Source organism: Malurus melanocephalus, unplaced genomic scaffold, assembly GCF_030028575.1.
Source record: "Malurus melanocephalus ecotype Western Australia unplaced genomic scaffold, MMel_1.1 scaffold_348, whole genome shotgun sequence".
Classification (NCBI taxonomy): domain Eukaryota; kingdom Metazoa; phylum Chordata; class Aves; order Passeriformes; family Maluridae; genus Malurus; species Malurus melanocephalus.
Window position 1 is genome coordinate 643,649 of NW_026623580.1, and position 12,999 is coordinate 656,647.

Consider the following 12,999-nt stretch of genomic DNA (forward strand, 5'->3'; position numbering starts at 1 on the left):
GATCGCGTTCCCGTTCCGCGCTCCCGGCTCAGCCCCCGCGGCCCTCTCGCGCCTCTCCCCGCGCCGTGACGTCACGGGCGCATGACGTCAGCGCCGCGCGGCGTGCGGGCGGCGGCGGCAGCGGTTGAGGGGCGGCCATGGCGCTGCCGCTGCTGCCCGGCTACTCCCTCCGCCGCAACGTGAGTGCCCGCCGGGGCAGCCTCCTGCCCGCCCTCTGCCCGCCCGCCTGCCCTGCCCCGGGCCGGGGCTGCCGCGGGGGCCGTGCCGGAGCGATCCCGGCGGTGGCGGGGCCGTTGTGCCGCTCCCGGCCCGGCAGGTGCAGGCGAGGCGCCCCCGGGTGCGCTGAGCTCCCCCGGCCTCAGCGGCGGGGCCAGGGCGCTGAGCGGCAGGACGGGCGGAGCTGCGGCTAAAGCTGCGCCGGGGAGGTTCAGGCTGGGCATCAGGAGKGATTTATTCCCGTGAAGGGTTGTTAAACACTCGAATGAGCTGCCCAGAGAGGCAGCGGAGTYACCGTCCCCTGAGGTGTTTAAGGAAAGGCTGGACGTGGCACTCAGTGCCCTGGTCTGGTTGACACGGTGGGGATCGGGCAGTGGTTGGACTCGACGATTTCAGAGGTCTTTCCCAACCTCACTGTGATCTGGCAGCTCCTGTGGGGCAGTCTGAGCTCTTGTATCTCTAACAGAAGAAAACGGAGAGGCAGACGCCCTCTACATAAACCAAAAAGGCTTTGCAGAGGGGGCAGTGACAGGGRTGCTGATGTGCTGTTTCAGCGTTGCCAATACTATTCATGCAGACTAAATAAGATGATATTTTTATCATAGCAAACAAAAGAGAAGGCTGCCATCACTGCTTCCAACTTTTTCATGAAGGATAGATAGGGATTTGCTGAACACCGTCTGTATCGTGAAGCGGTGCAAGGGGTAAGGGAGGATTCAAGCAGGGCACTCTAGCTGGTGCCTTCAGCAGGCAAATGAAACAATGTAGCATTCTTAGTAATCTTGAAATATCTGGAAGGGAATCTCTCATTTTCACATGTGCTGTGGCCACGGTTGCCCAGAGAAGCTGTCAATAGCACATTTCTGGAAGTGTTCAAGGCCAGGTTGGGTGCACCCTGGTCTAGTGGAAGGTGTCCCTAACCAGGAAAGGGGGTTGGAACTGAATGATCTTTAAGGTCCCTTCCAACCCACGCCATTCTGTGATTCTGTGATAGACACAATGCAGGTAGACACAATCAAAGCTGCCCAGGTGCTGTACAGGGAGTATGAAATTGTGTATAAATAYGTGTACTCCCAGCCTCATTCGGTGTGTCAGCACTGCACAGGTGTGTGCAAACACAGGACCTCTTGCAAGAGCWGTCCAGCCTAGAAACAGTGAGAATTTTTCAGGTGGTTCTTTCCCTGGAAAAAGCAGGATGGTGCTGTTTGAGAAATGAAAAAACCCAAAAAGGTCTGGTGGTGAATACTCAGTCTCTTGGTGAATTGAAGTTTGTATTGTTAAGGGYTGGTTGTGTGTATAACACGTGAGGAGGCTGCTGAGTGGGCAWATAGGCAACACTGGAATTGGTGTGTGCCATTGGTACCTGCTGCCTGGAAGCAYAATAGCTCAGCTCAGTGATATCTGTGGCTTTATTGTTCTCCAAACTTCAATTTAACTKCACATGCTTGGAAAGAGTTGCTAAYGGAGAGCACTGAACACYCMTTGCTGAAGTACATAAAATGAGTTTGTTATGAGAGCTAAAGGTGTGAAAGCTGTCACAAAGTGCCATGAGACAGCATTGTAAAAACATGGTTAGATCCTTATTAAGGCTCCAGATTGCTCTTTTTGTCAGTCCTTGAGGCAGTGGAGCTAATAGTGGCACATCATCTCTGTGAGAGGCTGAGAACAACATATTTAAAGGAAAAAAAAATGTCACTACTGTAGATAAGTTGAAAAGGAAAGTAGTGTTTTCACCTGTTAGGACACTGAGCATCACCATCAACATCTCTTAYTGCACAGAAACAATAGTGGCAAAGCATTCCCTGAAGAAAGATGCATGAGAGATAGGGGATTGCTCTTCCTGTCAGTCCATGGTTTATAATTATGGGTATTAACTCCACTCATCACTGTTCAAGCACCTAGTGAAATCCTCTTGTGTTTGCCCTTAAAACTTCCACCTGCCTCATGTATAGGCCCACAAAAAGCAGTGGAAGAGGARTACATGTGTGTTTGGTCTACCTTGGATGTGTTTGATAAGGTGGCTGGGCTGCCTCCTGAAAATCAGAGCTTTAAGGTAGTGTTCAAGTGTCTTTAAAATCAAAATTACAGTAGTTTGTGTACACATAAGTCCATCCATCAAATAAACCCCCTTCACCTCTCTTAGAAGTCCAAAGATGTCCTGCTCCTTAGCAGCACCTGTGGTTTTTGTTTCTGGATGTTGAGGAGATATAACAATCCATAATTTTTGAGCACATGGTGGAAACACAGCACATAATAGGATTGCTCTGTTACTGCAAGAAAAGGTTTGTGTTTGGAGCTGGACATCCCTTGTGTTAGGGATGGCACTGGTTGGAATATCAGTACTCACTTTATTAGTGTTCCTGCTCTGCCTCCCATTCTCAAAAGCAGCTGCTCCTTCTGACACAGGATTGATGTCCTTGCCTATGTCAGCAGCTAATGAGGAGGGTGAGAAACACATACGTGTGTCAGATTTTCCAAATGCTGGCTGACCACTGTATTTTCTTGCCTGAGGTTTGAAATCCTTTTCAGAGAGGAAATTCCATGCAACGATTCTGCATGACATTTCTTAGAGAATTGGACAATAAGTTTAAAGACCTCAGCGGGAAAACACATCCTTGAAAAACTGCAAAAACTTCTGTAGCAAACTTTAGTGGCACAGTAGAAATTCCATATCTTCCTTTTTAATTGCAGAAGTGTGGAACAGTCCATCTGTGCTACTGTTGCTGTCTCTCTGTTTCCTGCCTGAAATGTTTTCTGCTGCTCTGTAACCCACAGAATGGGACATTAGTTTTTCTTGACAGAGTATTTGCCAATCTCTTTGTGAGTGTCCCTGCTGTCCTTTCTTCTTTCCCTGGCCATCTTTCCTGAGCCTCTTCCACTGCCTCCTGCCCTTCAGCCCTGCTCCACTAGATCTCTCACTGTTCACAACCTCCAAACCCAAATCTTCTGTAGCTGCCGGTCATGGTTGCATTCTGGGCMCTTTCATTTATCCATCTGTGTCTTCTCCCACACACTAAGAGGAGGCTGGAATGACAGAATGGTTTGGGTTAGAAGAGACCTTTAAAGGTCATCCAGTCCAATCCCCCTGCCATGAGCAGAACACCTTCCACTGGATCAGATTACTCAGGGCAACCTGACCTTGGATATTTCCAGGAATGGAATCCACCACCTCTCTGGGCAACCTGTCCCAGTGTTTCACCACCCTCACTGTAAATAGTTTTTTCCTTATATCTAGCCTACATCAGCTTTCTTTTAATTCAAAGCTACAAGCCCTTGTCCTGTTGCAACCAGCTCTGTGAAAAAGTCCTTCCCCTTTATTCTTACAGTCCCCCTTAAAGAAAGGCTCCAAYAAGGTCTCTCTGGGGTCTTCTCTGGGCTGAACAACCCCAACTCTCAGCCTGCCCTTATAKGAGAGGTGCTCCATCCCTCTGCCAATTTTTGTGCCCCCCCCTCTGGACCTGCTCCGATAGATCCATGCCTTTCCTGATCCAGGCTATGGCACTGATGCACCTTGTTTTGTGATGTGTTAGCRTAGCACCAGAATTGCTGGGAACGATGTCTTAGGGTGTTCCTCCTTTACCAGGACCAATTAACCTCTGAACATCCTGAGAGCTGGAGATGATAGAAGAATTGAAAATCACATTAATTTAGCTGGCCCTGTATGTAGCATTTGCATTTATTTCCATCACTTAGSTGAAGCAGCCAGCAGACTGTATCAGCAGCCTAGAATAGTTCAGAAATGCCACAGTTCATCCTGACACAGGGTTTGAGCAGGACATCCACGGTGCAGCTGGTGTTCTCAAGCTGGGAATTACAGATGGAGACGGTACAGAACTGAGTTGCCATTTCTGCCATAGCTCCTGGTGGGACTGAATAAAAATGTGGCTTCTGAGACCCCACTGAGGGCTCTCCCATCACTCCAGCTGCTGTGCTGGGAGATTTTCAGCTGTGCTTGGTTCAGCTGGAATGTGCAGCTCCCTGRGGAGTTTGCTGTGGCTGCATTACAGAGCAAGATGGAGTGAGCACGAGGCAGCGTTTCCCAAGGACTGCAGGGCTCAGTTTGCAAAGCCAAGAGCTGCAGTCAGAGAACCCTGACCTTTGTATTAGTCACTATTGAGTGGATCCTCAGTATTTTTTAGGCTCACAGAAAATGTCCAGCTTTTTTCAGCAGATCCACAGCCTGTTCAGCTGAGCTGCATTAGCACAAGCTCTTTCCCTGCTCTCTAAAAGATTTCTTTTAGAGGTCATTTAATATCACTGTGGAGGTAGCATGATGTTCTGTCACTCTTTTAGGCTGGATGTGGTCTGAGTTCATTAGCTGAAGTTTCCCAAATGAAATTTTTCTCTTTTGTGATCCTCAATTATAACTGATCTTTTTGTTAAACTTTCTGGTTTTGTTGTTGTTCTTGTTTTGGGTTTTTTTTTAAGAAATAACTGTACCGACTTTTAGAAGAGATTGTTTTGTCTATGGATTTAGGTGCTTTTTGGAAGAAGGAGATAGGTAATTCTGTCATTAGGAATCTAAAGAAATCTTCTTGTCAAACCCTAGACACAAATGATTCTTTAACAGAATTGAAGCTGTTTGGTCATGTATTTTTCATATAAAATTCTAAGGTTGTTGTGATTTTAGCCCAAAATTCTGGAAATTTCAGTAGGGTCAAACCTGKATTTGGTTTGACCTTGCCATACTGTAGCTGATAAACTTCAGAAACACATGAACAAGAAATACTTCCAGAAGAAGCTTTGAGGACATTAAAATCTTTCCTTTGCTCAGGAAAACTGCCACTCTCACTGTGCTTTGCTAACTGTGCCTTTCTCCCTAACTTATGCTTTGGTAAGGGAGASAAAATAATTAAATGCTTGCTGTGCCAGAGAGTGGATCTGTTCTGTAGCACCTTCAGTATAAATCAGACGTTTCTGCCTAGAAAATTCCCTTTCAAAATTCATCTTGACTGTAGTTATTGTACATTTGAACCCATAAATGCAGAAAGCTGCCTTCCTTTCTGACTTCTCCCCAGCTCTTTCTCAGCTTACTGAGGAACAAAAATATTGAAAAAAGAAATAGAAGAAGAAAAGGCAGTTCAGTAGCACCCAAAAGGAGAGAGGAGAGACCATCCCAAGTGCAGATGCGTTACAAAGCAGGTGCCAGCCCCTGTCAGTGCCTGGCTATTCCAGATTCCAGGAGAGCACCTGTGCTCACTTCTGGTCAGARAGGTGGGGTGACCACACGAAGATCTGCTCTTGATGCCTAAATGTCAGAGCTCCCGCTGCACAATGGAACAGGACATTTTATATCACAGCTCACAAAACTGTGCTGATATGAAATATTTTATTTTGGGCATTATTCCTGCAGATGTGCCAGGTTTGAGCAATGCTCTGTGGTAGGGGGTCCCATGAGCTCCTAGTCTGCATACTAACATTTCCTTTTATTGATTTTCTCTTTTATTCATTTACTCTTGGTTTTGAATTATATCTTGAGGAGTAGTTTTCCATTTCTTTTGTATTATTCTTTAAATTATGATACTTTCTGCATGCTCTTTTATCCACCTTTGTTCAAAACACTGCTTGTCTTTTAAGCATCTTCATTTGGGGATGTGCTTCCAAAGCCCTGATTGTTTCTATCCCCAGTATGTGAATCTAATCTCATTTGCAATTTTCAAAGGGTGTCAAATAGCTAGCTCAGCTATTTCTAACCTAAGCAAGRGTATAGCCATTGATTATCATGGTATTAAAAATAATCATTTGTAAAAATAGTAAGTATTCTTTTTCATACTGCTGTCCTTGCTAAAGTGATGTGCAAAAGGATTTTAAGCAGGGGTTAAGCTAAAGCAGTGATTGAGCTGCTGGTGTCAGCAGCTCTGTGTCCTGTGCCATTGGATTTGGAGCRCCTGGAGGCAGGTGAACAGTTCAGACTGTGACTCTCATTGTGCAGGAGTTCYTGTGGACCAGTGTTGATTGTTCTGTGCTATGAGGCTGGTTCTTTGCTTTCAGATTCCTGACTTTCATACTGGCAGAATGAAATAACTGCTTGAGTACTTCCAGGTTTTGCTGCTTCACTGCTTGCACTTGTTCCCAGAACTGCTCTGCTGAGTGTGTGTTACATCACCTCAGAACACTCGAATTTGTCATCATGAAAAAGGATTATTTGTACCATTTTTTGATTTATTATTTTAATTTAGAGCTGTCTACACCTTTTTGGGGAGTAGTGGTTTACACATATGCAGGTGATAATCAGTGATGCCCAGTCTTCCAAATAGAGTGGGGAGGCAGTTTTGTCCCCCTACTACTTTACTGACATAGTGCTCTGGTGCTGCTGTGAAAAATTGAAACATTTTGCTGTCCAGCCTGTTCCTCTACCCAGGACCTTTACTGTGCTCACCCATAACATCAGTTCCTCCCACTTCAGTCTCATCTTACCTCATGTTCCCCCAGTCCCAGGCCAAGGCRGGGAGGCACAGCTCTGATGGCCTCTCTCTCCCCTTACTGCATATGCCAGGGTRCAGTTGCCCCGTGGCTCCCCTCTGCCTTCCCACAAAAAGTATTTTGAGGACTTGAGAGAGCAAGAAAGGGAAGAACAGCAGAGTGAGAGGAGCTAACAAATCAGAATTGCTACTTRTGGAAGGAAGCTGAGTTTTCTGTTGGCTGTTCCTATTTTCTTGTCCTCTTCTATGAGACTGATGTGTGGGGTCATTAAGGGATTGCTGCCCAAACCCAGCTCACAGCAGCTGCCTTCGTTGGAGGGAACTGGCCAGCAAAGCAGTCAGCTCTGCTGCTCCTCCTACTGATTAGGAGGGACATTCCCAGGGGCAGGAGGGATATTTATGTGAACCCAGAATCTTTTCTGTGTCACTTGAAGACTGGCTMCAGCCCCAGACAAGAAATTTGAGTGGGCAGGATGGTTTTCTTTGCTGTTGGTTGTTCCTATATTTTTAAGCACTCTATCCTTAATTGCCTGAAAATTCAGTAATGATATAGAGARATCACTACAGAGACCTTTTGAAATACTCCCAGATGGAATGAAAGTCTGCCTTTTGATTCAGATCCAACCTCCCAAAATTCAAGTGTATTCGCTGGCACAGAGGAACTTTGCGCTCGGGGATGCAAGTGTAAATAAGATCTTTGACATGAATAACGAGAGCAGGCTGTTCTCAGAGTGCTGCTGAAGTGTTTCCATTTGTCCTCTGGAGTGCTGTAGGGAAAGATCTTTACCTTTTACAACAGTTCTTGGGGGTGACTTGATTCTTTCTACCAYGTGCCTCAATCCTTGTTGTAGGGAAGGAGTGTGGTGGGCTGGTATCATCTAGTCTCTCAGCCTAGGTAAATTACTGGAATATTATTCCATTTTTGTCTATAAAATGGGCAAATTGATCAGTGTAAAATGTCACTTCACATGTGGSATTCTAGTTATTACAGGTGTTTAGACTCCGTATTAAAAGTAATTATCAAGAAATTTTTGCATGATTAATCCTCCTTGCCTAGATGGGTAGTATTAAGATTTTAAAAACAAACACACAGACTATTTTTTCTCTTTTTCTTCTGAACTTTTGACAGCTTGGGGGAGAAAAGTTCCATAGGTCACAGCTCTTTGGTTATGCCAATGATGTTCCTATGCTGTTTGACGATAAAAGTGGAATAGGAGGTGAACCGCTACCTGGTCAGTTCGTGAAACCTATGAACAGTGTGTTTCCTTCAGGACCGGGAAGTCGTGCTCCTGCTTGGATAGCATTTGACAAGCAGGTATGTAAAAATCCATTTAAAAAAAAAAATTAATAGCTCCAATATGACAGAGTATAAGGATGAAATTCCATTAGTCAGGTATTTCRAAGATTATTTTCTGCATGCAAAAAAAGCTTCTAGGTAGACAAAAAGTGTGGTAGCAKGTATTTTTTCATTATATTCATATGTTTGACAATTAATAAAAACATATATAATGCCWTAGAGCAATATATAAAATTATTTCTGTATTGGGATACGTCTCTTACAGGATGTAACAAAAATGAGGGAGTGGGCAACATCTTCCTTTTTAGTGAAAATGATGATAGAAAAGGAGTTATTTGGCAACCTGGTAAGAATGAATGTAAGGTAAACCCCAGTCAGGAGAAAACGTGCATGGGCASTTGAAAATCGTTAAACTCAGTGGAGTGCTACATGCTTGCAGCACTTATACCATGCATAATGCTTGCCTCAAAGCCTTGTTGACTTCTGCATGATTTGTTCACGTGTAATAGAGTACGTCTGATATGGACGCAGGAATTTAAAATTAATGTTATTTTTTATTTTCTAAGAATGTAGTGACACTTAAAGTTAGAGAGTTATCAAATAATTGTAACCGGTGATGACAAGAATTTTGTAGCACACTATTGTTGCTTTCTGTGATTAAATTCTACTTAGAGATGTTTTATTTCTAAAGCAAAAAGCCCRTAATCAGGGAAGGAAAGTGATCCAGAAAAAGGAATCATTCAGCAGATCGCAGAAATGTTGCATGACTAAATGATTATGGTATTTAAATATTGGGAAGAATGGCTAATCTCATAATTTTTGCATTTAAAGAGTAGTCATGCAGGTAATTGCAGTACAATTACACATTCATCTTTGGCAGACCAGAACTAYAACAAGAAAATGTAAGGCTTGAACAGCTCACATGCTTTTGTTTGGCTTTGCCTCTGAAATCCCTGCTATTGCTCACACAGCAATGTGCTTGGGTATGAACTGTTCCAGTGTGCCCAGGTGTTAAGGCTTCAGCCAGACCTGGACTTACTTTTCCTACTCCCTTCTTGGAACAAGGAGGGGTGTATTGCCTTCTCAGGCCTTGGACCCAAGTTTATGGAATCAAGGGGTTCAGCAGGAGGCAGTGGGACCTTCCACTGAGCATCAGGCACTGGCCTTGGCTGGTGAGAGAAACTTGCTGGCTGTTGGCTGTTCCTGATGTAATCAGAGTCTGCCTCCACAGGGCAGTTCGGGACAGGAGTTTGCAGGTTCAGAATTGGCCTCTGGAGGGCTCATGTGTTTGTATKAATTGCAGATTGTTACAGGGTGCTTACCATCCAGCTAATTAACTTCCCCAGTTAAGAGCCTGGAATGCAGCTCTGTCCTTCAGTGCTGCAGTTTGGAACTCAGCAGAATGGACTGAATGAAAAATGGTTTGAGTAGATGTTTATCTTTTGAAATGTAAGCTGCTTTCTTACCACTTTGGCTTATAACTTTCGACAGTACAAAAGCAATTGGAAGAAGGACAAGCATAAAACATTATTAAGTAGGCTGAGAAATAGTTTTTGTAATTTCATTTACCTAATATGAAGCAGGTGTAAATTTAATTTCTTCTATGATTAAGTACACACACAAGGCCTCCTGGGCTTGAAATGATGTTTGTTATTTGACTACCACAGGTGCTATGGAAACTTTGTGGCACTTTACAAAGTGCCACAGAGTTTAATCAATATTTGTTATTATTGGTTTTCATAGGTAACATTAAATTTTTTAAGGAGTGGGATGGGAACTTTATAGTTTTGTGTTGCAGATGAGACTCGAGTTAGGAAATGTTACATTTTGAGTGTTTTTAAGATTAACTTCACTTCAAAATGAGAAGTAAGTCATCTTTTCTATCCCTTCCCCTTCTCACATTTCCTGAATCATCTGCTTTGATCTGCAAAATTGCAGTTGGTTGCTGCATATATTTCAGTCATACACTAGCATGTTGATAAGGGTATAAAGAGAATAAAATGTGAGTGCAAAAGAATCTGCCCAAACTCCTCAAATGGAATAAACCAGGGCATAAATGTATGCTCAGAGAAAGAAATAAATCCAGTGTATTAAGGGTGTGATTGAGCTTGGAGTTCTGTGCAAACAGACAGCTTTGCCTGGCTGGTGTCTCGTGAGACAACTTKCTCAGAAGAGATCACTGACAAAATTAAGAACAATTACTAATGAAATAGGGCTCTTGAACAGTGTGTTCATCAAATGTCTATATTGTAGTGGAAGTGACAGAACAGAGACAGAAKTTTCCATGTTTCCATTGGTTTCATGGCTTATCCACAGCTGAATGAGGAATGAAATTCTGATCCTTGTCAGCTGAAGCCCAGGATGTTCAGACTGTACCTTGTYTGAACTACCTTCAGATAGTACCTTGTAAGTCCCCTGGGGTGTTCAAGAGATTTATACAGGGCTCCTGGTCATCCCAGAGAAGTAGCTGGAGGCCAGGAAGAATAATTTGATCACTAAAAATGGCACTCTACACCAGTGTTCAAATTAACTGAAAGAGGAAGAGATGAAGGTTGACAGAGTTTGTGTTGTGTCTATTGTATGTCAGATGTTTTTTTCCAGTGTTTTTATGTTTGATACATGCAACAGTGAAATCCACAGTTAAAAAATGTGGACAGGTATTAATTTTTTAACTTATTTTCAAGACTATACATTGTTCAGAAACTCKCATGTTGTACTAATTAAACAAACTATAACTGAGATTTCTAGATTTTGTGTGAAGATCTAATGCCACCAGGTTTAACAGGTAACAGCTATGTCATTGATTATAATCTTTTTTCTCTAATGGTGGAGGATCACAGTGCAGGAGAGTTGATGCCAAAAATGTGTCTGTCATACTGTTTAATGGTTGCTGAAAATTAGTGGGCTCTGAGCCCTTGAAATGATTTCTAGAAACAGAGTTATTCTCACCTTGCCCTTAACCTGCCTGAGAGAAGGGAWTGTGGCAGAGGAGTCTGAGCAGGACATAGGGTGGCTGTTTGTGTGTGTTCCTGGGCAAGCTGCTAGTTCTTTCTCCCCAGATGTAGGAAAGGAGATTGTTTTTGTCTATTAGGTGTTACAAAATTTTTGTCTTCAGTACTCATGGAAGTACTTTTTAATTCCCAAAGGCACATGCAAAAAGAGTGCAGACTATGAGGCAGTGTATTTGGTCATGTACGGATCTCAGCCAGGTTACTGGATTTTAAACATTTTCAACTCATGGTCTGTTAGATGCTTTTTGAAACATAGGGAACAGCTAAATTCTTTTTTTCAATGCTTCATTGAAATGCCTCATGAGCAAGAGTAAAGGTAATTGAATATATTAAATGAAACCAGTGTGAAAAATAAAGTGTAAATTAACMCTGATTTGGCTGACCCAAATGTTTTGAGGGGACAGGATGGAAACCTGTTTTAATTAATGCCTTCCTGGACATACTTACCAGAGCAAGCATCCTGCTAGATAATGCACGAGGAAGTAGATGCATCTTGCATGTTCCCTTAACCTTGGTGTTGGTGGTTGAAAAATGATACCAAGAAGTGCAAAATTTGTTTAATGGTATCTGATCTTGAGCTGGGATCTCCAGGTAGGAGGGCCACTGAGCACCTACCCTGTGAAGGTGGGTTTTTTTTCATTTTTGCTATTACAAGAGGCCATGAAGAGCAGTTGCTATGCTTTGTGAGATTTCCCTACGGGCTGAATTGCAGAATCAGGTGAGTTTTGAAATGCCCATATTGCACAGCTGTAAATGCCTCCTGAAAAAATGTCATTTCTCTCTAATAGTCTTCAGTTCCATTCATTTGAACGCTCACAGGATCTGCTTAAAAAAACCTCCTTCCACTTACCTTGATGGTAAAGCCTTTACTGTCATCACGCACTGTATTTTTTACTAATTCATAGAATAGCAGTCTAAAATTTGCTTCAGTACATAGGCATCTCATTGTGTTATCAGAAATGCTTTGTTTGGAAGATTTTTCAAGCAGCCTGCTGATAGTTTTGTATTTGATTTATTTCTTTACTTTAGAGTTCCATCTCTGCTTAGATGTCATGATAATAAAAATGCCGAATAAAGAATTTTGAATTTATGTATTTTAATGTGGATTTGTGTTCTTACATTTCTGAGAAATAAATCTACCTCCTGAAACCCATACATTTAGTTACTTATAACYTATACAAGTTTATTTGACATATTTTGCAAAAGCGTTGGAGATTTTGCTGCTTTATTTTTATTGTTTTTAATAGGCGTTGTGTTTTGATGCCTATTTTGAAGAAGAAGTGCCTGACAAAAATCAAGAGCTGTATAGAATCAGACATTGTAAAATATTTTACTACCTTGAAGATGATACAATTCAAGTGAGTGAGCCCCACGTGGAAAATAGTGGCATAACTCAAGGTATCTGKTTTTTTTGGTACCCTTTTTTCCCCATTATATCTTTCTTCAGTACAGTCTTGATCCATTCCAAAGGATATGTAATGTGAGTTCTTATGGCTGAAATGGGATGTTAATACAAAGCTATAATTGTCTTTTCTTGTTACAGATCATGATGTGAACTTTTTTATTGTCRTAGTTTCTCAAGGTGTGGGTTTTGTAAAGCTGAATCCTCTCCCGTACTCAAACRTACAATTTTTTCTCTAACACAGTAGTTTGAAATGATATGGTGCTAAGGTCTTTGTCAGTGTTGTGTCACTCCTGCAAAAGCAATTTGAGTTCTAGATCTCTATTCCTGAGCCTGGCTCCTCCCATCTTGGCACTGGCCTGGTGTTCTGTAGCAGCAGCTCTGTAATTGTTCATGAGCTACTGCAGTGTCTGTGCCATTACTGAACGACAGAGTCTTTTGTGACTCTGGCTTTTGGTTCTTTTATGATTAAAGTGCTCTTGGCACAGTAATTCTTCCTTGATGCCTCTTAAGTTAYGAGGCTGCCTTGCCTCAGTGTCACATCCCTGCACTGGGACCAGCCTGAGGACTTCAGGAGGAGGGTTTACTGAGCTGATTTACTGGGGAATTATTGGACTTGGTTTATGTTAAGAAAATGTGATCTAGTGGTCA

At 42.7% G+C, this 12,999-nt stretch overlaps 1 protein-coding gene across 1 annotated transcript in view; it reads left to right on the plus strand.

The window, feature by feature from the left end:
* Positions 1 to 1,215: 1,215 nt before the first annotated feature.
* Positions 1,216 to 12,999, plus strand: part of EFHC2 (EF-hand domain containing 2) — a 56,243-nt gene continuing 44,459 nt past the window's right edge. The window contains exons 1-4 of the mRNA XM_057378213.1: positions 1,216 to 1,321; positions 2,169 to 2,269; positions 7,768 to 7,953; positions 12,194 to 12,344. Coding sequence (XP_057234196.1) covers positions 1,216 to 1,321; positions 2,169 to 2,269; positions 7,768 to 7,953; positions 12,194 to 12,344 — 544 coding nt within the window. The remainder of the gene's footprint in view (positions 1,322 to 2,168; positions 2,270 to 7,767; positions 7,954 to 12,193; positions 12,345 to 12,999) is intronic.